Genomic DNA, 26,773 nt, shown 5'->3' on the forward strand with positions numbered 1-26,773 from the left:
CATCCCTGATAACAACCAAGAGGCGGGTTGCCTTGAACACTGAACTCTTCTCCCACTCAAAGGTTCATCATTACAAAATACTGTCTTTTAGCTGTTGGCTATGAAAAAGTGACCTAACTTTCACAAGTTGTTTTTGTGGCTTTTTTTTTTAAAGGTACATAGCATAGTCATTTTAATACCATGGAATAATACTGACATTGACCACAAGAAATAACAAAAAAATACTTAGAAACAGTTAAGCCTTCATCAAACTCATTTCAGTGGGCTAATCTCATATTCCCTCAGTGGCCACAGCTTCTGCTGAGCTTAGGTTAGATGTTTTTGTTATCCAATGCCTGCACATTTCTTACTGTACTTAACATTTTAAAAATTCCTTTTAAAAAATATTGTATGGAATATTGTAACAGGTATATAATTTCAGGTCATCAGAAGTATGCTACTGTTCAACAATGTTCAACATTCAGACTGAACTAATGGATGAGTCATGAGTAGAAGTTGGGCTTGATTCCTAAAAGCTAATTAGCAGTTATGGACTTCCATACAGACTGCTATGCCTTCCACAGTAACTTAAATACAACTTAAAAACAAATAGAAACAGTATCAGAACAGTAACCCTACATTAAAGAATCATAAAGACTAATTGGAAAATTGGGCAAAGAGCATGGGATAAGGAACACTTGTGTACATTACAAAACAAGGATTCAGCATTACATTAGTCTTTGTGACTTTGAGGAAACTGACTGCAGAGTGCTGTACGTTCCTCATGGACACAACTCATCCAAATCATGAGCTTCAAAAGATTCTTCAAAAGAGCCACTAAAATACATACACCTCCGGGATTCAGTATAGTAATAAAACAAAACATTTGATGAAATATTTCAGAAAGCATGTGACATGTAAGGTCACATAATTTAAAGTGTATGAAAGAGACATAAAAATCCCCCATAATAAAGCAGCAAAAAATATCCAGATTACTATCCAAAACATTCTTTAAAATGCCAGACAAAAAGTAGTCGCAAGTAACAAGGCAGGTTCCAAAGTCTCATTCAAGGTATGGTATATCCAGTAAACCACTAGCCCCATACTGGCATACTGACTTGATGCCTGATCCAGCTACTTAGTCACCCACTGCTCTGGTCGGCACCATGAGGTTTTTCTTGGATAGCTTCCAGCAGCACACCAACCAGCCCCATCCTGTTTATCTTGAGGCCTGACCAACAAGAAACGCAAATTCCTATAGTACTTATGTTTCAAGCATGAAAATGACATACAAAATGAAGTATGAATGGGGCAAATATTAAGCTAAAATGAATTGTGTCACTTTCAAATTCACATACATATGATAATCAAGAGTTAAAATGTTCAATTCCCATAGGGATAAATTAAGAAAAAAAGATTATTTTCCAATGCTTGTAAAATATGCAAGTATGACTACTATTTAGCTGAATAAACTTTATTTGCTTTGGAATAATTTAATAACATCTTTCTCCTTGTAACTAAAATCCACACATACCCTAAAAGAGCTCTTTATTTTAAAAGAATAATTATGCTAAACTCATCAATTCTAAAACATTTTTAGATTTTAGTAAAGAAAACAATTGTAAACAGAGAGCTTTTGTAAGGTAGATAGCTATTACAAAGTTCACTTAGAAAATCAATATAGCATTTTAGCTGGAATTTGCTCATTAAACACCCACAGCTCTAATGCAAATTATGATGGAATGAATAAAGCAAATACATATGCTTCTTTCTTTTTATTAAATGTAAAATCTACTGTTAATTGCATCTGGTATGTCATATAAACTTTTCTCCTTAACTATTAAATGGAAGCTTTTACAAAAGTCATTAGAGATTCTCTTTCTTTGACTTGTATAAATTTCAATATTTGTTCAGTAAAGGTTCACAGCAGTTAAATTACATTAACAAATATTATTAGCTACTATGTAAGCCAACTAAGTAAAATACTTATATTGCAGGTAAAACAAATCAATGGGTGTTTACAATAATATTTGGATATGTCCATTTTTAAACAAGCTTATCAAATATCATGTAATTCTTAGTCAAATGAGAGAGACTCAAAGTAGATATTTTCTTCCCAAATACTCAAATTTGTTTAGTAAGCTAATTGTTTTCTAATATGAGCAAAAGTAAATATGAAGAAGATGAACCATACAGAGTATGAGTTTATTGAGTCAAAGCAGTGTACATATTTTCTTAGTTGAACCTGATTCTTTGGCAAACCTGCCTTCTACACTTTTTAAGCTACCTTTAAAACTCAGCAGGAGTGAGAAGGCGTGCTGGAAATCGTTCTAGGTTAAACAGTGGTTCACATTTTCCAAACAACAAATCTCAGGGAGAAGAGAGAGAAGCTCAGTTCCCAGGAAAAAAATTAGGATGCACAAGGCATTTTAAATATTCAAGTATTTCTGGAAATAATTGTAAGTAATTATGCCAAACACTTTGCTGTATGATCCAAATTATGTCTAATACAGTCATATATCTCTAAAATGGGAGTGAAGGTCGAATTCACCAGAAAACTGAAGCATAGGAACTATTTTGTTTTCTACCATGTAAGGACACATATTGTTCTAAAGAAAAAGTAGAAGCATGAAACAACTTGGCCAAATAATATTTTGAATTCAAGATTTCTGTAATAAGCTTCTTGATTATCCTTCTCCGTTGTTTCCATAAAAGAACTGTCAGTTTAAATTTATTGTGCAGAAACTTTTAAATGAAGCTTTCTAGGGATTTTTGTCACTCTGCTTTCACTTTGGATTTCTGAAGAGCAGTTAGATGATGTGAGGAATTAGGGAAGTACAGTTGGGTGAAATGGAGTACAATAAATACTTGCATTTTCCTTTTTTATCAGCCATCCTGTTTTTATCCTACATTACCTGGTCTCTGTCTATCTAATCACAGAAGTACCTGGAAACATCCTTGCCATTGCTAGATGGGCCAATATTATTACATTTTATTTAACCATGTAGATGTATGCTTGGTCATCTTATAAAAATACAAATGTATGTATTTGTTATTTCGCCAATTTAGAGATTAAAATCCTCTTAGACTTCTTTTTCTACTAGGTTTAATGAATGTGCTCACAATTCTTAAATAAGAAGTCATTCTTATCATAGGCAAATAAACTGAAAAACAGATTTACTGCATTGCTGTGAAAGCCTTTAAAATGTGTCACTAATTGGTCTGTGCATACATGTTGCAAAATGCGGATAATCCCTAGAAACGTTCAAAGCCTAAGGCCCTGATGCTGTTCTCATTCAGGTTAATGGCAAACTATCACGAGCTCTGGGGCTGACTGTTGGCTTAAAAACAGTGCTGAAATGTTCTATTATGAAACCGACAACTTAAGTTGCTTGCTGTTGTTTTCTGAAAACCGCCATTCATTTACCTTCAGTTATAACCTATAATAGACAAAATAAAAGCAAAATAGTGATAAGATGATCACAGGAAAACCGAGTAAGAGTTTTCACTGGTCTATACGAGGAATTACAGACTACAAGTTGCTTACACCTAAATGTGACTTTATAGATAAAGCAATCTGAACAAACACTGATAGAACACACTGACTTCTTTATTGCTTTGTGTTTGTTGTACGTATTTAGTGCACAGCATTCATTTGCTCCTACATTTCCACTGATATAAACACAGAGTTCCTAATAAAAGGCTAAAGTTGCTTAGTGGCAGCTCTGTATAGAGTTTTCTTTGTGTACTCAGATCCTAGTTCAATTAAAAAAAAAAAATAAAGTGGGTGAAGAATAGGAGGGAGTATTATACACAGACCCCAAGGCAGTTCTTGTGAAAGGCAATCCTTGTACAATACTTAAGCCTCTGCTTCTAGTACACTAAACACAGCTGACTTCAAAACTCAAACAATAATGCTGTTAAACATTTTTCTTTTTTTCCAGTGAACGAATGTTGATGTCTGAATATTTACTTCAGGGGGAAAAAGATAAATATTGCAATGACGTTTGCAAGTTATGATTTGAAAGGTTAAACAAGGGTTTCTGTAATATCCCAAGAAATAGAATATCTGCAGAACTTTATATTCATGAACAAACCCCAATTCTTTATGTTCATCTAACACCATGCAGTGGGGAACAGAGAAAGGGCCAGAGTAATCATGTAATTTGCAGAACATACTGGCTTGCTTTTTACAAAAAAAAAACCAACAAAACTTGACACCATCAATAGATAGCTTAATAGTTTATACTTTTAACCTATTAGCTTGTTTTATGTTGCCAAAGAGCTGCTTGCTTTCTTTGACAGATGATGATTCTGACTATTCAAAGCTAAAATTAAACTGTTTCACATTAAGCTCTCAAAAACTGAGATACTGTCACTTGCAACACTCCTATCCTGTAGTTGAATTTTTTTTCTGTCCTTTAGACAAACAGACCTTCCCATACAGAGGATTCAAATCATACAGCTAGTTTCAAAATTCCCTTATATGTCAGCAAATATTTTGAAAAAATATTCAAATAACTCTGGCTAAGGAGGCACGAATAGAACAACAACAACAAAAAAGCTCAGAATCATATAAATACATATAAAAATGAATAATGCACTAAAAATGAGTTAGGGAAGTACATGCATTACCTACTTAAATTGTAAAATGTCACTCGTATTTAGGTTTATAAACACAAGGGTTAGGGAACTACTGAGTTCTTTTGGCTAAAGCCCAATATTGGCCTTATTTCACTTTAATTGGAAGAGGATCTTGAATTCATCTTCTCCATGAGCTATCAGGAACTTGGATTTCTGTTTGTACCAAAGGTTAATAAGAAATGTGTCTGCAAAAGTCAAACAGCATTAAATACCAAAAACTGATTATTATTCTGCAGGAGTTGTTCTTCCACTCATAATCTCTCCATGCTCCAGCCTTCCACGGCTAATCTTTAATGGATGACATGCAAGAAAGAAAAATAACATCTAAAAAGGGACTCTAAATTGAGCTTTGAAGAAATGGAAAACGCTTCTGTGCTGGAAGTTATCGGCACACAAAGTTTATTACTAGCAAGATTACTTACTTCCTCTTACTTTATGGGATACTATATCAAACTTGAAGATAATAGTCATTTGGATATTTGTTTTCATTTTTACTATTAAAACTATTACTATTGCACATTCATTCAGTCAATATTTTTCAAGTTAAATCATGAAACACTAAATAACATCCACAAACATTCCCATGACAGGTTCAAGGATTCCAAAATATCACAAATGTTAATTCCCTGTATTTCTGTACAAACTGATCTTTTCCTGATGTGTTGACTCTGATTAAGAATAGTATTAGATCCTGGTAACATCAGGTATTACTAAAAAAGTAAGCAAAGCAATAAACAAACAAAATAGCCCTTTGTTACAGAAGGACTTGAGACAAAATATTTCTGACTGTATTTTCCTTCTTAATCCCAATACACAGGAGTGTGATAGGAATATAAAAAACAAACACACAAAACCCAACAACAACAAACAATAACAAAAAAAACAACAAACAAAAATCAAACCAACTCACAGAGCCAAGGCTCTGCTGTCAACTATGGTCTATCTTCTTGAGGTGAGGCATGGTAGGAGTAGCTGTCAGAAGTTCAGAGCTTAGATAGCTTTCAGAGACTATAGATGTTACCATTGTGCTTGTCACAGACAAGTGGCTCTTTCCTCTAAAAATTTCTATATATGCCCTGTATAATTCTTGTTAGGTAAAAATAAAGTCATCTATTATACCTGTTCAAAGTGAGATCTATTCTCTTTGCTGGCTGTTTTGTAGACTTTGTAACACCTCCATCCTTAACTTTTAGTCTGTCCTCATATTATGTGTGCTCCTCCTCCCTTTGCCCTCCCACAGAGGGCATTCATTCCCTTTTCTGTTCAACAGACAAGTTATGTGGTCCAATGTTTCACTATTTCCTTCTCTGTTCTTCACAACCACTTCACATTTGGCATTGCCTTTTTTCCTTTACATTTTACTAGTACCAGTTCCTTTATAAAGTGTTCTTCCCTTGATTTTTGCAGCATTTCCTCCTTCTCTCTTGTCTACTCAAGATAGGTAGGGAAACTAATCATACCTTCTGGCAATGTCTCATATGAGAGGAAATCTAACAGGCTAGTGATGGAACAGTAGTAATCTGTGGCAAATATGACCACCAGAAATAAAAGCCTCTAATGGTAGAGCATCTGCAATCAGAACTGTGAATCCCCTCCTGAACTATAAACTCCAGTCTAGAAAAATCTTAAAATAAAAATCTTCTGAAAATAAGCCATTTATTGCACATGGTAAACATTTTTTTCCATTATGTCCATATTCTGTATTTATTATTCACTTTTTTATTCTCTCACAAGCCATCTCACAAATCTGCACTTCTCCTCTTTATGTTTTTTTTCTGAACAAAGTAAAAAATCACAAAATGAAAAGCCTTAGTTTACTTCCTTCTGAAGTCCACTATAGTAAAATTTTAAGATGGCCCTTGTCTTCAGCATTTCTGTTCTTGCCAAAGGGCCTGTTTAGGTAAAATCCATCACAGAGAGAGTTCCATTTAAAAATAGAATTGTAATATTCCTCAAAGTAGATAACATTTTATGGTGAACCTTTCTGATGTTTTTTACAGTATAATTTTGTGGAGTCATTTTCTTATCATAAAGTCAGTACAAAGTAATAATAAAAATGCAAACACCCATATTTACAAGCTTCGCTCTACCATGTGTTATATGCTGTGGTAATTAAACATTAACTAGTAACATGAAATCTCAGCAGCACGTGTTCTCCTTTCCACAAAGGAGACTTAAAACAAGGGAAAAAAAGTTTTTCCTGAAACACATTGAGTCTTTATTACATTCTACTTGTCCATTAGAATTCTCCCTGAGTTTTTTATGACAGTCACGTATAGACCTCCACCACAACACATACAGACCAACATAAATTCAGCTTAGTTCACATCATTCCAGATTTCAAAATGTTTATTCAGACTTAGGAAGAGTCTTAGAACAGTAAAATGGGAAGCAAAAATGGTAGACATTAACAAGGCTAATTTTTTTTTCCTTTTTCCAAACAGCTTAAGTACTAAGGCTCTTATCCTCTCTCACAGTATTTAAAGAATTTTATACTTCCTGAACCACCAAATCACCAAAAAGGTTATCCTTTTATAAAACAATCCTTATTACTCAATGCAGCTCTCACTAAAATTTGGCATCTCTTCTTTTTTTAATTGTAGTAACTATGATAATTATTCTATCAATAAACCTGCCATACTGTTTTAGGGCAAACATCATGCTTAGGACATAATTAGAAAGTTTAAACAGTAATGCAAGAGAAGACAATTTACTAACAAACATTTCAATTGTTCCATAACAGGGAGACTGAATAGCATTTTGACAGTCATATATTCATTTCCAGGTTTTAACGAGGCTTTAACACCTATATCAAATAGAGTATTTATGTGTTACAGGTGCACAGAGGTAAAACACTGTGCAAACATCCAAGAACAAACACAAAACTTGGAATTCAATCCAAATAATTTGCATTAGCATTTGGCTGGTGGATGCAACTATGATATGCAGTGCAGCTTTCTTTTGTCTTCTGAAAATACAGAAAACAAGATTATTTAGGGTGTTAGAAAAGCAAAATTCTGTCTGTATTTCACTTAAACTTGGCTTCCAATATCTACTTTCTCCTTTCTCATTCTCTACCACAGAAAATTTAGCAATTTTCTCCTACTTGTAATATGCAAAGACTAGCTTACTCTCAGGAGTCACATGTTAAGACAGCCATCTGTTTTTTCAGTTTCTTTTCATTGCTGTTTTCCTAGTTACTCCTTACTCAGTACAGTATTACAGTACAGTATAGTAAAATACAGTACTCCAGTATTTTGGGGACAGATATTATTACTATCAATATTATTTGAATATTTGTCCTCTACAAGGACACAACTTTACCTAGCTTGCACTGTATTTGTGAACAAATAATTTAGAAAAGTACTCTCATTAATTCATTTGAAACACATGGACGAAAACCTCAGAGAATATTTCATCCATTGAGTACAAGGTACACATTGTCACTTTTAAATAATAATAAAAATGCTCACCTTCATTACTTTAGAAATTTCTGAAACCACAGAATGCAAACTGTTTCCAGTCTTATGTGTATACCAAAGGATGAATAACAAATATAAGCATGCATCCACTCTTAACTATAAACTACAAAAACTTTCCTTTAGGCTATTTGTGTAAGTCTCTTTCACTGAAGACATAACATAATCAGAGAAAAATTAATTAACTGCCAGAAGAATATATATTTTCAAGAAAAGAGCAGGTCTCTAGCTGAGGTGAATGTGCGACTACCTTCCTACACCGAGAGAGGGGTAGTATTGCTCTGAATGCGCTAAAACAATAAGTGGTATTTGAACTGCTGGTTGAAAGGTAGAGGCACTGGTAATCATTATTTCCCCTTGTTTGTTCAGGACCTTCGAACAAAACAAACAACCTTTTTGTGATTGGATTGACATGGTGTTAACAATGCATTTAATGCCCAAATCAGTATGAATACAGGTAAAGCTCCTGCTAATACCAGTACCAGGATGTTAAAGCCACCTATTTTCTAAGCAACTCTAAACAGCCACACACGCACACACAAAAAAAAAAAAGAAAGAAAAAAAAAAAGAAAAAAAAAAAAGGCAAATCTTCCCTCCTTTAGCAAATAAAGCTAACACTCACTAGGCCACGTCATATAGCAACCACTAGTACTGTATGAGCCATATAGCCATCTGTTAAACGCTTGCCTACTATACCTGCAATCTTTTCTGCAATCTTAGCTTCTGTAGCTCTCTCTTGCAGTTCTAAGTCCAGTTTTATTGTCTTCAACTCTTTGTCCTTCTCCAGCACCTCATCTTGAAGCTGAAATTAACAATCATAACAAAATATTAAGTTGCAGTTTTCTTATCCCCAAAATACGAATATTGGTAATACCCCAGAAATTCAATTTATTATATTTATTTACTTAAAGGACAAATTTATTTATTTATTTAATTTTATTTAGTTATCTTGCTCTTTGAGAAAAGCAGCAATGTGCATGCCATTGTTTCTATTTGGGAATCCCCTCTTCTGATAACGCTGTCTGTGGTCCTTGTTAACAAAGTTCAGTTACATGGAATATGATGTAGGTGGTGACTGTATGAGTAGGCCATTTCCCATCAAGAGTACTGACATAATTTATGTCTGAAGGGCTGTAAACGCATAATTTTCCATGTGCATCACCTGATAGAAAACTGACATTCTTTTACATGCTGAGGTCTTTCTTTTAATTAGGAATTCACTGGCTCTGTTTACGGAGAAATGTCTGAGCTTACCATTGAATGGTCAATGACATTTCACGTAATTACAGGACGGTTGAGGCTGGCTGGTCCTCTGGGTTCAACTGCTGCATCCCCTGCTCAAGCAGGGAAACCCTGAGCAAGCTGCCCAACACCACATTCAGGTAGCTTTTGGAGTTCTCCAAGGAAGACGTTTCACAGCCTCTAGGTAGCTAGTGCCAGTGCTCAGCCATCCACACAGTAAATAAGTGCTTCCTGATTAGACAGAACCTCCTGTGTTCCAGTTTATTCTCACTGCCTCTTGTCTCAGCACTGGGGAGCATTTAGTGGAAAGGTTATACATGTTTCTGTTGTTTATGCAGATATGACTGTGCCTAATGGTAGAAGCAACACAGTATGCAATTAGGATGGAATTTTCCTCTCCTCAACATAGAGGTATCCAGGTGAGTTAGCTGTGTGGATCTGATGTACAGAAGTATGAGTTCCAGATTCTGGTCATGAAACACTGGCCTTAGTTTTGGTCCTTTTTTGCATTTAAAAGCTCAAAAACGTATAATGAAATGCTTGGGCCACCTCAAATTAGAAACTGAGTGTTTAATGAATTAGATCAGGTGTACTGCAGAACATAAGTTTCAGATTTTGAACTGTGTCATGGTGTCATCATTTGAACGAACTATTATAATATAAAAGCTACAACCCTGTCTTCAGGATATCAAAGTACAAGAGAAACAAGGGGTAGCAGAAGCAAAACATAATCAGATGAGATGTATAAAATACACTGTCCATTCTGATTACATTAATAGGATGCCAGTCATCACTATAAAGTGTTCTATTGCAAATAGTTCCACACATAATAAATATGTTTCTCGTGGAGACTCCAGCCCACAAGCTTTTTCAAGCCAAAGAAAACTTTTCCATTAGCGTCAGTGGGTTTTTTATCCATGATGCAGGAACTTATGTCACTGATTAAAAAGGTCAAAGACCAGGACGAAAGATTTTTTAATTCTAGAAAAGCAGTTGTTAACCAGGCACTAAGGATCCAAAATGACTAGAAAGTCATTGTCTGAAGTGCTTAAATAAATAACAAAACTAAATTATGAACAGTTTAAAATTTATGCTTTGTGAGACAATTGTAAAATACTAAATTCTGTGATCTGAGCATCTAAATTGTACCTTTTTATTTTTGGCCCTTAGACTGTCCAATTCTTTTAAGAGGAATGAAGTTTCTGTCTTTCCACCAAAACCTGTGTCATCTTCCCATGAAGATATAAATTCAGGGAGTGTTTTTCCCCTTCTTTCTACAGCACTACATATAGGAGAAAGAAAAACAAACAAACAAACAAAACTTAATGCAAAGAGCACTTCAACTGCCCAAAATGTATGCAAAAATAAATTAACAAAATTTGTTAACTGTTGCAAATGTGTTCAGAAGCAATAACCAGAACATCTTTCTGTCACATCTTAAACCTGTGAGCCTAAAAGAAAACTTTTATGTATGGAAATAATAAGCAAATATGCTACAGTGCTACTGCATAAAACTGATGAATATAAAGTAGCTATAAGCAGAAAATGCTTATTAGAAGCAAATATTAACATGGAAAAACAAAGCAGTGAAACATTTGGGGATCAGACTGATATACAGATTAAAAGAAACCAAATTCTTCAGGATGGACAATTTCACGTGAAATGAAATGAGAAGACAAGATCTAGAAGTTTGTATTGCAGAAATCTATAATATTACAGGGCTATTCTAAATATTATATTTGATGACACGAGTTCCAGTTTTAAGTTTACTTTTCTTTAGCCAGAGACAGTGAAAAATGAGAGAAGATTCAATTAAGGATTTTTGTTAGAAAGAATGATGGATTTAGCTGTTGAAGCCTTGTAACAATTATCTTTCAATCAATAGGTAGACTCTGTTGTGCTGACAACAAACATAAAATCCCAAACCCTCTATAACATTAATTTTTCACTATTTGTAAATTACATTAAAATGCAAACTTCAGAAACAGCATACAAAGACGTCTGGAAAAAGTCCTGAGACTTCAATATAACTCCCTGGTTATCCCTTGACAGTTACAGATAACCCAGATCTCACTTCCAGGATGGGAGCAAAATAAATAGATTTATGGATTAGAAGGGGCTATCAGTCATAAAAAGTAGCCACAGAAAATCTGTACCTTTGGAACTCCCATTATACTGTATAAATTAATTTCTTTATATCACTTGCATGCATAATTCCCATCCTAGAAAGAAATGCTATCTACAACTTTACAGAGTCATCATCCACTTATAATAACTTGTTTGAATTCAGCTACCTTTTCTTCATTCACTTTTCACTGGATTTCTTTTCTCTGTGATTTTTTAAGAAGAAATTTAAGATCAGTGCTCTGCAGGTAAAGTGTGATGCACCCAAAGCACTTTAAACAGAGACATAGAGACATTCATATAAAAAAAAAAAACAACCACAAAACTTGATTAGTGTATTACACTAATTTAAATGAGGTGGAAGTGTGCTTAAGCTGCTATGTTCACTTTCAAGACTCTTCAAAATTATTTAATTACTTTGCTAGTTGTAGTTAATTTCACTTTCATTCAGTACTGTTTTGGACTGCAAGTGATAAATGCCTCTGGAGACCATTAGCTAGCCATTACTAACGTCAAGCTCTTTTGGTGCATTTTCCATGTTCCATGTTCTCATTAACAACTATGAACATACCTCATCACTATATTTTAGTCCCTGCCTCAATTTTCTCATCTAGATGTTTAACCGAAAACTTGATAAGTCACTTTGATAGCATACTAAGACAATCATCTACAGTGCAAATTAACACTGACTCAATATTTCCTGGGTCTATTTGTATGAAGACATTTTCTCACCATATTTTCTAATTGCAAATTATTTGGGTTTTGTGCAGTTTATACAGTAACTATCACAATGAGGTCTTGGCCTATAGCTTTGGGGTCCTACACATGGGTAAGGCGGCTCAACATGCTGACTGCTGTGGGAAGTTAATTTCAATGCTTTAGACCAGTTTGACTGCCAGTGTAAGTGGTACTGGGGAGAGTAGGAACAATAGAAGTTGACTGATTCTACGCTGTGGTTTACTTAAGCATTCAAATACCTTTGGTTTTTAGAGCAGGGTGCATTGTCCAAACAGCACATCTCAGGCTTTATGCAAATAAATAAAAGCAGCAAGCAAGAAGAAAAAGTACTATGGACTAATTTTAGTTCAGCGGATCTCCACTGGATCATACTGAAGACAGGAAAAACAAGTGTTCAATCTGCCACTAAACAGATGGAGAGCTAGAACGGACTCATATATTCAAAAGTATTTTACAGGACTCTGCAGAACTAATCTTATTTTCAAAATCTGTTCTGTACCTATTTAAGACTTAGGATTCATACTAGCTATATCACTCAAAACGTAAAATTCCATGGTCAGTTGGTTGTGCCTACCTATCATAGAATCACAGAATCATAGAATTGCTCAGGTTAGAAAAGACCTTAAAGATCATCAAGTCTGACTGCAGCCTAACCATACTACCCTAACTCTAACAATCCTCTGCTAAATCATGGCCCTGATCACCACATCCTAACAGTTCTATAAGCCCTTCACAAACCTCATCACAGAATGACTTGGGTTGGAAGGTCATCAAGTTCTAACCCCATGACACAGTCAGAGCCACCAACCTTCAGATCTGGTACTAGACCAGGCTACCCAGGGCTCCATCCAACCTGGTCTTGAACACCTCCAGGGATAGAGCATACACCACCTCTCTGGACAGCCTGTTCCAGCACCTCATCACTGTCTCCCTGACATCCAATCTAAACTCTCCCTCCTTGAGCTTAAAACATATTACATATGTATTTTTAGTATACACATTATAGTGCAGACATTACATCATATATACCATGTGTGTGTATGTTTCTTAAGATTGCAATATAGGGCCATCACTTAGTACAAAAGTTAATGACAGAATAGAATCTTCAGATTTTGTATTACGCTTTTCAAACATATTTGCCCTTCTCCAGGTTCCTGTCACAGACCCCGCCTACAAAGTATTACAACTCCTCATCTTTAGCCTTCCAACTTCACCTAGATTTTACCCTGATTTGTTCTTGCTTCCTAGCTTATGCCACCTAATTACCTGATCAGTCATCATACTTAGGATACATTTATAGTGTAAAGCCACAAGTACTACTAGATTTTAGATCACCCTTTCTAAATCTTACAATATGCATTTTTAAAATTATCTGAAGAGATAACAATTAAATGAAGTACCTACAGTGTGCAGATAAACCACTGTCATGATCATATTTTTTATAAGTGCTGGGGGAGACAGTGGTAAAATGCTGCATTCCACCAGGAAAGAAGGAAAGATGTGGTCGCAGTTACATATATAAGCTATCAAACACGTAAACAACACTTAGACAAATCAGTTTTCCTAGTCTAAGTAAAAAGTAGATTTACTGATTCTCAGCTTCCCTGACACTATCAAAAAATCATAGCTACACTGTCTGCATTATGAGTCTTGAAAAAAAAAAACCAACATATTTTGAGATATTTCTGTACCTTGATTCTTCAGGACTGGAACTGAACTGAGCACACATACTTGGAGGCCTTCCTTGACTGGTTACTGACAAATCTGAAAGTTTCAGTTCTTCATCTTCTGCTTGGATGAAAAAATCTGGTTTTTTGGAGGAGTCTGGATGAAACTGAAATTCTGCACAGAAGTCTTCTCTTTTCTGTCCCAGGATGCGGGTTTCTAATTGGAAAGAGATGTGAATGTTTTTTTCATTTGGAGAAAAAAGCACACTTTTTTTATCACTTAAAAATGGTTCCCTACAATGTTATTTGTAGCAAAAGGGAGAAAGTACTCTAGTTTCCCATTAACACCTTCTTCATTCCACCGAGGAATGAGCACTGTGCTGCTTTCAAGTACTGATGTAGGAGTTACTACCTTCTTACTGGATTTTTCCCATGCAGTCCTGAAAAATTCACCACAATTTCCCAGTCCTTTTCCCCCTTCAATGACTGCTTAAAATGACCTTACAAATCATCTACCTATCTTTTTGGAAAAAATAATCTCTATCCTAGTGAGGCATGATGAATTTCCACTCTAAACAAGTGGATTTTCAAATTGTGAACTAGTTTTACTTACACTGAGGTCTTTTTCCAATGCATTTTGGTTACAAAAGGAATATTAAGAAGTTGTAATTAGCAGCAAACAATTTAAGGTCTCAGTGTTCACTCCCAGAATGTATAAGCTAGAAGCTCATACAAATAAAGAACCCAGAGAATGCAAAGCACAAATTCTGTCAAAGGAAAAGTCATTTGATTATAATGTTGAGTATGATAAGTAGTTCTCCTAAGCCTGGCTACTAGATATTTTTAGGACATATTTCTGATATCAATGTATTTAAATAAAAGAAGGATCTACATACCAAGAATATTCTTTCATAATGCAAGAACAAGTTTTAATTATAGAACGGTATTAAAAAATGATCAGGAAGATATATAAAAAAACTGAAAATGGAAAAACAAAAACAAAACAAAACAAAACAAAAAAACAAAACACAAGGATATTTTTCACAAGTAGAGAACACACAGTTCTCTACACAGTGAAGTATTTGCTTATTTAATAAAGTTAGCATTTCCAGTCATTTTAGATAAATTGTACTTTAAATACTCTTTGATCCAACTTATTACTTCTACCTCAAAAAAATAAAATAAATAAAATCATCAAAAATAATAAGAAATTGACATCTAGAAATTGCCTGTATTCCTTGTATCAGACCCTTTTGTAGCTAATGCTAAAATTGAACTTAGTCACCTGGATTCTGAGCAAATGTACACTGTTCACTGGCTCAGAATCCTGTAGGCTTGTGAGCAGAGATTCCCACATTTTAAAATTGCATTCAAACTCTCATTCCTCCTTACTGCATATAGAATTAATTATTTCTAAAGAAACAGGCATTAGGAAATCAACTGCTAAGAAATTGTCCCAACATATGAACAACCAAATTTTCAATCCTCTCTAATTAATACTACATGAAAAACAATGTAGTCTGAATTTTAATGCTTGCAAAGCCTTTTATGGGAGGCATAAACTTGGTAGTGTTTCTCATTTGATTTTCAATATAAAGAACTGCCAGTCAAACACGCCATCCTGTCCACTTCTTCCATTTCAGACACAGTGAATATGTATATGTATATAAAAATACATATATAGATATTTATACATAAATATTGCAAATTATGTTATGCTCTTATCCTCTGAAGGAGGGATGCAATGCTTCAGTTGCCTTAACAACCTTCTCTCTCATTCTTTGGGCATCAACATTTTCACCAAGGCTGTCATCCCTGTTGCAGGCTTTCCCTCTGGTCTCAGGTGGGTGGGATTCCCAAAGGCAGATCTTACTGGCAAAGACTGAGGTGAAGAAGACGTTGAGTTACATGGTCCTTTGTCACCACTGCCTCTGCTACATTTAAGCAGTGGGGCAACATTTCTGCACGGTTTCTTTTGCACGTTATACATCTGTAGAATCCTTTTTAGCTCTCATATGTTATAAGATTAAATTCCAGATGGGCTTTGGTTTTCCAAACCCCATCCCTGCACAAAGAATATCTCTGTATTCTTCCTGATCCTGTTTCCACATCTTCTATACCTTCATTTTACGCCTGAGTTTAGTCAGGAGCAAAAGGCATTTGTCTGCCTTTGCTAGATTTCCTGCTTGTCAGGATAAGTCATTTTTTAGCTTGGAGTAGGCAATTGTTGAACACCAGTGAGCTACCCTGAATACTTCATTGCTCCAGGACTGAATCTTATGTAATTCTTCCAAACAGATCAAAGAGGAGTATCAACTCTCCTGAAGCCCAATGCTGAGGTTCTGCTTCTGCCCTGTACCCTCCTCTCAGGATCCAGAACTCTACCATTTCATAACAAATGCAGCCAAGGCTGCCTCCTACTCTGACATATCCAACCACTACTTCCTTTGTTTCTAAGTACTGTGTCCAACAAAGCATCCATCCTTGTTGGCTCAGCAATGACTTTCTTCAGTAGTAGTCAACAAAGGACTCTAGAAATCTTCTATGCCATGTCTTGCTATGTTGACCTTCCAGTGGATTACCAGCATCACTGAAGTCCCCTATGAGGACCATGGCCTGTGAACATAAGGCTGCTGCTGCTTCTTATCTGCAGAAGGAGGTAAATATCTGCAGATTAATTCCTGATTAAATCATGGGCCAAATTTAAGACTGGGATACTTTATGCGCCCTTTCATTTGTAAATGAAACCATATGGAAACAAGAAAAGAATTTAGCCTGGGACTAGACCTGTTTTGGTATTTATTACTGCTAACGTTGCTTCTTTAAGCAGTTTATATTTGCTACACACCTTTCCATCCAGATTCAGTTCCCTCAAGTGCATGGGTAAGACTAAGCAACATATAGCAAACCTGCAAGTGGCATTCCTGGAAATATATTAGATGAGACACCTATGAACTATCTTTCCCCATTAGCACTTTAAAAGGGAACAAGACAGCAGCCTTCTTCACTCAGAATCAGAAGAATCAGAAGCACTCCACTCAAGGGCATTAAGGCTATAAGTTTTTTCACTTGCTTAATGAAGCTGTAATTATTCTGGAGCTTTATTATTATTATTATTATTATTATTATTATTATTATTGACTTGCTAAATCTGTCATTAGAATGCTTTAAGGAAGGCATGTTGAACATTGTCAGATCAATGAGAAGAGTGATTTTTTTATTTCTAAAAATACTTCTCCATTTAGTCTGCGACACTGCTCCTGACCCCAAGTAATTTAGGCCTTGGTAAGCGGTAGATTCTTGTCTTCTCTTTAAACCAAGTAGCAGTGTTAATCAATGCACCTCAGTGCTTTTCTTCCTGCCTCCTGCAAATTGTATTATGCACTAATTACCAATGCTGCGGAGACACACTGGGGAGTAAGTAGCATTTGCAATAATCAGGCTGCACAAAGAACACCAGAGAAAGCATACAACAGCCTTGAAATCTTCAGGAAAAATGGTGTAGTTTTCATTAAGTGGTATCACCACCATTGATTCTGGTTCTTGAGTACACTAAACAACTTATTTTCCATATAGGATAGAACATGTTCAGTAGCACAGATTAATTTTTCACTATAGGGAGAAGGTGAACAGCTGATCTTCTGATTTATGTGTTTATCTTGAATGAATAGCTCATTCACATTGAGGGAAAGAAAGGCAAATGTTAGGAAGAAGAAATATAAAGACACTAGAAATAAAGCTGGGAATTGATTGTGGGGGAAGTAGAGAAGATAATGTCGTCATAGCTTAAAATTGTGAAGGTAGAAAAGAATTTGATGCTGACAAGCTGGAAATGGTTAAAAAGTCAAAGTAAAAATATTAAACTTAAGGCAATTGGAAGGCAGCTGCAATTTCTCAGAGCTTTTCCTCAGAAAGGGGGGATCAGAAGTAACAGAGGTGAAAGAGCATCAGAGAATCCTGTAATATAGAAACTGATAATACAGAAAGAAGCATTAAAGATGCAAGTGCACAGAAGGCAGAGTTTTGCCTTCAAGGCCAATGAGGCAGCAGCCTCTTTTATGCACAGCTGGTGAGATGCATTCACCATTCCACCATCCAGTGAAGCTGGAAGCTTTCCTGTCTAGGATTTTTAGTACCCCACTCCCCAAAATGCTCTGATCAGCTCAGAGATTTGCAGGGGGTTCTCTGAGGAACCACATGAAAAAAAAAAGCAGCATCAACAATAAAAACCTAGAACATGCACACAGCATTGCAAAATCTATGATTGGCTACAATCTGTCCTGCAGTGGATGATGGGGACACCAGAAGTCCCAAACCAGCTTCAAGTGTAACAATAGCTACCTACAGCTTGCAAGTATTTAAGTCAGTCTGCAGCACAGATAAAGTATGTTTTTGTCTGCCTGCATGAACAAACCAGCCATGAGTGACATTTCCCAGGGTTGGTACTGAGACCCATCCTGTTCAATACTTTTAGTGATGAACTGATGAGGGGATTGAGTGCACCCTCAGTAAGTTTTCAGATGACACCAAGTTGGGAGGAAGTGCCAATTTGCTTGTGGTTAGAAAAGCCCTACAGAGGCATCTAGGTAAGCTGGATAGCTGGGCTGAGGTCAGTGGGATGAAGTTCAACAAGTCCAAGTGCCAAGTCTTTGGCCACAACAACCCCAAGCACCAATACAGGATTAGGACAGGGTGGCTCGAAGACTGTGTAGAGAAATAGACCTGAGGGTAGTGGTTGACCGCTCAGTTGAACATGAGCAAGCAAGAAGGCCAATGACATCCTGGTTTATATCAGAAACAATGTTGCCAGCAGGAGCAGGGAAGTGATCATCCTCTATTTGGCACTGCCAAGGCCACACCTCCAGTACTGCATACAGTTTTGGGTCCCTCGCTACAGGAAACATTGCTCAGAAAAGGCAACGAAACTGGCAAATTGTCTGAAGCAGAAGTCTTAAGAGGAGTGGCTGAAGAAGCTGGAATTGTTTAGTCTCAAGAAGAGAAGGCTCAGGCGAGATCTTATTGCTCTCTACAACTACCTGAAAGGAAGTCATTGGCACTGGAATAGGCAGCCCAGGGAGCTGGTGGAGTTACCATCCCCAGAAGTGTTTAAGGAACAGTTAGATGTTGTACTGAGGGACACGGTTTAGTGGGAAATACTGGTGGTAAGTGAATGGTTGGACTGGATGATCTTAGAGGTCTTTTCCAACATTGGTTATTCTGTGATTCTATTCCATGATCCTAACTTTTTTGGTAATTAAATTAGTACTATGCCTGAATATTCATTCATGAGCTGAAAACAACAAGTCCTTCTGACAAACGTTCATTCACTGAGCTGTTTAACTACAGCAACTTCTACCAAATAGAATGCTTATGAAAGGCTCAGATAACTAAACAATTCACCTCATACTGAATGACTAAAAGGCATAAATCCTGAAAACGAGTGAGAAACACAAAACTAAAGGATTTTAACAGCACAGACATGCAAGAAAAGAAATTGAGGCTGTTGGAAGAAATCTGATCCTATTGCTTGGCATAAGTGGGGGGGGGGGGGGAAAAAAAAGAGTTAGGCTAGGATTTGTTAACTTGCATATCCCAGAGAGTGTTCTATTATTTTTAACTTTCTCTCACAGTTTTATCCTTTCCACAATCTGTGAGCGTGTATTCCCAAGGAAAGGTGCAGCACTTATTTACAAGAAGAAAGTAATTCATCTTTCTGGAAAACAATTACAAAAGCTCTGTACAAAAAGTTTGAGCTCAAGATACGTTTTCATGAAAAACCAAAAAGCCATAAGTAAAACAAACAAGCAAGTGCAGCTTTACTCACCTTTGGGTTTACTACAGATATACTTAAGGTACAGCTACTTACCCCACTTCAGTATCATGCAGTCTACTGAGAACCAGTAACTTTCAATTACAAATAAATCACTGATATTTTATGACATGCATCCTACTGTTCAAAGAAGAAAACTGGACAGTCTATAAGACAGTTATTCAGTAGGACTCAAAGGTCTCGCTAAATCACTTGTGCAGCAAGATACAGCGGCAGTCACAAGAAACCTGATAACATCAAGACTGAGCTCTGAATAGTTGTGTAATATAAATCTAATTCCTTTTAATTTCTCAATGCTCTGCCTTGCCAAAACTATCACATAAAGAAGTGCCAAGGCATTGGTGCTTACGAAGAGGAAATAGCCACAAAGACGCATTGTATGTTCAGCATTCCAACAATCGTCAAGTGAAAAGGATGAGGCAACTCTTAACAAGACAGAGTGTGTGCTCTTATTATAAGAAACAACTAACAGAGCAACATTTTCTCAAGATATTTTAAAAAGGATACATAAGTACCATGATAGTCATTTTAGTATGAGTAAAACCGAAGCACACAAAAGCCATGGCGGAAATAAAACTGCAGAAGTTTGTGTTGTATCATGGAGGCTGCTACTTCACTGGTGGCCCTTGCTCCATTCTCCTCAGAGACATGGAATTCCTTCTCTCTTCATCAAAGAGGTTTAATGCAGCTTGAATACTACAAAATGCAACTAATTTCAAATGGATTCCAAGAAAAATATATCATCTGTACCTATTAATGATAATGTTTACAGAGCCAAAAGATTAAGAGCAATTCCAAATAATCTTCCACATTCCTTTATGATAATGATCTTAATTCACATGACAGACTACAGTATATCTACATTAGAAGAATGACACACAGTGTACCTATATAGAAACTTCTTGTAATTTCAATCGAAGACAGAAGAAATGAAATCATTTTTCTCTTCACCTTGACTATAGTTTTAATACAGAAAATGTGAACAATTAAAACCACCAGTTAATCTTTTTAGAAGTCAGTCAGATTAATAAAACAGTAAAACTTTAACAAATGATCATTGGCTACAAATACTTAATCTGTATTTGCAATTAAAGCTTGCTGTATATCCCATAACACAAACACATAAAAAAGAGGCTTAAGAATACCTTTTTGTCAGCTAAAATACAGACAAAAGTCAGAAGTTTAATGATTCATTTTTAATTCCTTAAAGGAATCTGAAGAGAACACTGAATTCATTCTGTGTTAGCACCTTAGGCGAGGGGGGGGGGGACGGACACATCTATGTTTCTATGAGTGTTTCTTTGGGTGTTTCTTTATTCACCTGTACTTGCATGGAACACTGAAAATGCCCTTCATAAAAAAATAAATTGAGAAGAAGATTAAGAACAGTTGGAGTTATTCTGGCAAAGGCTATTTTTTTCAATTCTCTGAGGACTGATTATTTTTGTAATGAAGTTTTCCTTGTCTGTCTCTCATCAGATCTTTCACTCTCCTATTTTGGATCTAAGCAGCAATTGAAGAAAGTACTCTTAGAAAAGGTACAAAAATGTTTCCAAGTCCTTAAAATGTGTGACCAACCATTATTTCGCTAATCACTGCCGTTAATCATGATGCATTTATTAATGTACAAGTATCACACATTTCCTTTGGCATTCCACTCTCCATTTGCAATTCATTAACACATTGTTATTTTAAAATATTAGTCTCCGAGAGGACACCAGATTTTCAGTGAATTGGTACGGTACTTGAAAAAAGCATTTTCATACTCTGAAAGCATCAAAACAGTAGAATCTTTAAACAGATACTAAGTGGGACTCACAGCAACACAATGTTAGCTCTAATGGATGGATGATTGTGTTTGGTCTTTTGAAACTTTGAAGTATAGGTAAGTCTTGATCACACAAATTAATAAATCCTAAAGCTGGAGTTAACAATAACCATTACACCCAAATTCTGCAGCTTAGCCCAGCCAATTTTTCAAAAGGTCAGGTTGTGAACTGGAGAAGATCAGGGAGGTCCACCGCATAGCTTTGTTGCCAGGCATCTCTCGTCTGGATTGTTGCAGGCATTTATTAGTATTCGTCAGCAGACTCAACAAAGCAAACAAGAAATTCAAGCACGAATAATAAAATGAAATGCTGCTATATAACCCTTTGTCATTCAGCAAATATGGGACTTTTTAGCTACATTGTTCCTAAACCTGGGTTACTACTTTAATTTTTCTCCACAGTGCTGACTGAATGAGTATGCATGTGTGTTAAATGCAGAGCTCCCTTAACAACTGCAGGACTGCCATTTAATCTGTTGGTAGATGGACCATTTCCTGTGGGAACTCTAGCTATGATTTCCAGATCCACCAAATAAATCTCAGATTAAGATTCCAAATGAAACCTGCCTTTGGCAGATAAAAAATGTCAAGATGGATATAAACAGTAAAATTATAAATTATCTAGGTGTTGCACGATGACTTGATGTGCGTTTTTTGTTTACACTTTCCCCGATATCACAACTATACAAGGCATTCATCAAATGTCACACTTTCATAATATTGGAGGCATCATTAAAACTGTTTGGCTAAGGACCTTGAAGTGTTTAAGCAGTAGCTCAAAAGTATATTTGTGCAAAGTAGAAGAATAAATTTACATATCAGCAGCAGCTCATAAGGGATGGGTAAATATTCTGTTTATCTCTCATTGTAATTCAGGTTAGTTTAAATACAGGGTTTCAGGATATCATTACAGCCTATATGGAGTTATTACATAATTTCCAAACATAGTGTGTGCTAGAGTTTTACTAAGCACGCTGTGTTTATATTTTCTAAAACAGCTGAAAACAAAGTAAACTCTTCTATGCCATTTTTCTTTTGCTATTGTGGTCCCAGACAATGGCTTTTCACATATAACCTCCTTCATTATCTAAATCTTAATGATCCAGAACTCCTTTTTATCAAGGCAGGGTCATGTTTCCTGATGCCCATTAATTATAGTGGAAATTCTCTTGTCCAAACGTACTCAACCTCTCCTACCACAAACAAATGACTAGGGCTTTGCTGAATTTTGTGTTCCAAGCAAAATCCCAGAAAACTACAGCCTTACAACTATTTAAGAAAAAATACTATAACTTTAAATAAGAGAAAGGTCACTGCATGACACGACAGGAAGACACCTCACCCACATACACTGATACACACCTACCTCTACTAAAAACACGTGAACTCTCAGAAGTGAATCTCCAGTGCACTTCAGGACATGCTTATTTATTAAATAAAATCATTTGTTACACCTTTGTGCTGAACTTCATTCTAGTTATTAAAGTAGCAAAAGTTTCTAAAGAAGAAAATAACCAAATTTCTGCACTTTTGCCAAGTCTTCTAAAGGTCCTGCTGATGTACCACATAACAATCACTGTGGAAACAACTGCTGCTCCCTTCTGAAGCATATTTCAAAGCATTCTGAAGTTAGCTGTACTCAAATTTTAAACACTAAGGAGATTCAAAGTGCAATACTTCAAGGTGTGCCTTCACCCCACATGTAGTGCTTGCAGGACATGGTGTAGATCAGTCAGGCACTACATATTTTCAGTTCTTTAACAAAATCATATCACAACACTTGAATGAGTCCGGCAGATACCGAAGTCTTATTTGTGCTTCTTATGATGAGTCTTTCTCCACTCAGCCTACACAAATGTGCTATATTTAAGCAATCAAAATGTACAAGAAAAGGAAGGGGCAGGAAAAGGAAACACAAGAATGTACATATATGAAAGTGGGGTTATATTTATACGAAAGATCAGACAGCAGCTGATCTTCACATCCTATACTGTGCAGAAAAACCTGCCACTGTTCTTGCCACTTTAAAATGGGCAGCTAGCACACAGTGAGTTTGAGGCTGAAAGTACAACACCCATGCAAGACACAAATTGAGTCACATGTTGAAGAGAGCACTGCCTCTGTGTGCATCACGTGGATTCCTCTGCATAAATACACATGCAGTGTTCAGGTCTTCCTCCTTTTCCAGATAAGCAGCATTCGTTATTGCTAAAAAGAGGGAACTGGAGGAAGAGCAAGCTCATAATATCACATCTTGAGGCATGTGAAAGAAGAAACAGGCTTCAGTATGACAGTTGTGGTTTATTCTGCTTCTATTGTGGCCTTGGAAGAAAAGCTTCAGATTTACTCTAATTATCTCGCAGCTGTAATTGATGTATTCTGGAGAAAGAGGAAGCAACTCCTGTACCACCAATTGCTTTCTGACCCAGCTAGATCATTAGCCAAAAACTGAGAAAAATCTTTACATTTCAGCACTTTTAAAGCTTCCTTTACCCCTTCATCTTGGTGGGTGAGTGTTAAAGTCATACAACAGTAATTACAGATAAGTTCTTGTAATTATTACTACAAAACCATACCTACAAAAACAAAACAAAAAAACAAAAAAAAGAAACACCTGCACAGCTTGAAAAATTAGCTTTTCTTAATGACCATTTACAAATACATGGTGAGGGACAGAAGTTTCATTTCTAGGAAATTAGTGAAAAAAGATGATAGATTTTACTCAGACTTTGCATAAAACTGTCACTTCCTCAATTACCATGAACACAAAAGTAATGGTTGATGATGAAGAGCATTCACAAATGGCAGTAAATAAATGCACAAAATATTATAGTAAGTTTTTATTCCCTAAAATATTATTTATTTGTAATAAATAAATTCTGCAAAAGAATGCAGAACTATTTTTCTAAACAGCACTGACAGATACACATCATGACCATGACAATGCAAGGAAAGCTATGGCCAGATTCTTAACAGAAAACACCACACACGCATTCAACACAAATGAATGCAGAAACACACAATGCAGTGAAAACTATTGTCAACAAATAAGCTTGTGGCATGCACTTGTGTCTGAGCAGTTCTATATAATTTGTTCATTAGGTTTGCATATCTGTTCTCCTCTCTTTCTACTGGATGTAACAGGACTAGAAAGCAACAGCTCACCACCTGATACAACACTTTTCAGACATCCTTGCATCATCCGATTCTGCAATCCCACTCCAATCTACATTTCCACATGTCTTTCATACTGGAATCTCCTCTGAACTGGAGTTTCCAGGCAGGCTATTTTAAAGTATTTTTATGAGTCATGCAAACATTCTTTTGCAGATGACAAGCTACAGTGAAAGTGTCCATATTTACCAAAAACTTAGAGTTGACAACAAGTTCTTAAGGGTGAAACTGGTTCATTGACACATATTTCTGTAGATGTTTTAAGTAGTGATTTAGAAATGTGTGTCATTCCACTGCTTGAAAACTATAACATCAATCTTTTAAAGGAAGTCAATCACTTTCCCATTAAAAACAAACATGAATTTTAAATAATAATTACACAATGCATTTTACTCTAGAGTCAGCAAAACTGTAACTTTGTTGTCAAAACAGACCTAACAGTATTTTATATTCTATGACTTCTCCATAATTTCTGCCGTGTCCTCAACAAATATGTTCACTCAGAAACACTGCAACAGTGAAAAACAGGTATACCTTCACTCATTCAAATCCAGTACATGGCATAAGTCAAATGAAACACAAATTTATTTCAAGTATATCAACACTTACCGCTTCATTATTGTTAAAACACTTTTGTACAATTGACGTATCAGGTCATGAATATATATGTAAAAACAGAAAGAATCCTGTTATATTTTCATATTAATGTTTCTGCATGTTTTTTTTTCATGCATGTAAACTCTGAAGAAGAAACAATGCCATCCAGGTGCAGAGTGCATCTATAGCCCTACAACATGAATTGATGCAGCTATTTGCTAATATATGTTTATTTTTATAATAAACTACAGTCCTAGACTTTCTAGTTTCTATTCTGAATATTTTTTCTTTGGAAATTACAGTCTTTGCTGGCCTGCTGCCAACATGCCTAATACATTCCCTCAAGTACTGCTAGAAATGAGAAGAGTCACTATCCTATTAAAAACTGAATCCTATAGTAATAAACAGTACATCTAAATCAGATACAAACCCAAAATAATAAACATTGGACTTGCTGATCCAAACAATTCAGAATGCTGAAATCAAATTATCAACTTTCAAACACTTCAGATATATTAAACATCAAATTTTTTTTTTTTTTCAAATATTTTATAACACCTATTTACAAGCTACATATTAACCCACATAGCCACCACAAACCTACCACTTCTCAGTACCTAGCATTTAAAAAAGATAACTCTCATTGCTTAACTGCATTTTCATCAAGCCAGCTAAAATTAGTCTCAATTTACTCAGTAAGTTATTAAAAATTTATAAATACTATTAGGTTTTTCTAAAAAGAGCTTTTGAACTTCCAAGTTACAAGGTAGAAGCAGACAGATACGGCATAGTACCCACTATGAAAAGGAAAGGTACCGCAGATAAAAAAAGAGTGGAACACAGAAGGGTACACAATTCAACTTCAGACATTTAAACAGAAAAGAGTACAAAAAAAGAATACAAAGACATTATGTGATGAACAATTGATTCAAAAACAAAAAACAAACAAAAAAAGAGACAAGAGGGTACTAATATTTCTTTTCAGTTTTTCTATGACCGTATTAAAAATTCTACTAGATTCACAAATATGTAAGTGGTAGCTTAGAAAGAATAGCTTTCTTAATGGCAAAAAATATTAATTTAAGGCATCAGAAAAATAATACATACGAAACTCAGCAAATATCTGGTTCTCAAAGTATCTAAGAGCTGCAGAACAGCACTACTCGCAAATGGATAGAAAATATTTGTTGGAGAATCAGTTTGTTGTATTCACTTGCAGCCTACTCTGGAAAAGTTAACCTTTTGAACCATTCTTAGGGTATGCTGACCCCTAAAGGTCTAAGAATACTCAATCTGACTAAGCCATAACATGCTGAAAACACAAATTCTCAATACAGTTCTCCATGACTATTTTTGTTTTCAGTGTATTTGATTCAAAAACATTTTTAACTTATCTCAGTAACAGCTCAAAATACCATGATTAAATGGGGTCTACAAGTAGTTTGTCATACACAATAATATAGAAAGGAAT

General features: G+C 35.6%; 1 protein-coding gene across 8 annotated transcripts in view; it reads right to left on the reverse strand.

Annotated features, from left to right (window-relative positions):
• MIPOL1 (mirror-image polydactyly 1) overlaps positions 1-26,773 on the reverse strand; it is a 173,154-nt gene that overhangs the window by 116,885 nt on the left and 29,496 nt on the right. For all 8 annotated transcript variants that reach the window (XM_072338782.1, XM_072338789.1, XM_072338785.1 and 5 more), the window contains 3 exons: positions 13,898-14,090; positions 10,494-10,626; positions 8,799-8,904 (listed from right to left, as the gene is read on the reverse strand). In XM_072338782.1, coding sequence (XP_072194883.1) covers positions 8,799-8,904; positions 10,494-10,626; positions 13,898-14,090 — 432 coding nt within the window. The remainder of the gene's footprint in view (positions 1-8,798; positions 8,905-10,493; positions 10,627-13,897; positions 14,091-26,773) is intronic.

The sequence above is a fragment of the Excalfactoria chinensis genome, chromosome 5 (genome assembly GCF_039878825.1).
Source record: "Excalfactoria chinensis isolate bCotChi1 chromosome 5, bCotChi1.hap2, whole genome shotgun sequence".
NCBI lineage: Eukaryota > Metazoa > Chordata > Aves > Galliformes > Phasianidae > Excalfactoria > Excalfactoria chinensis.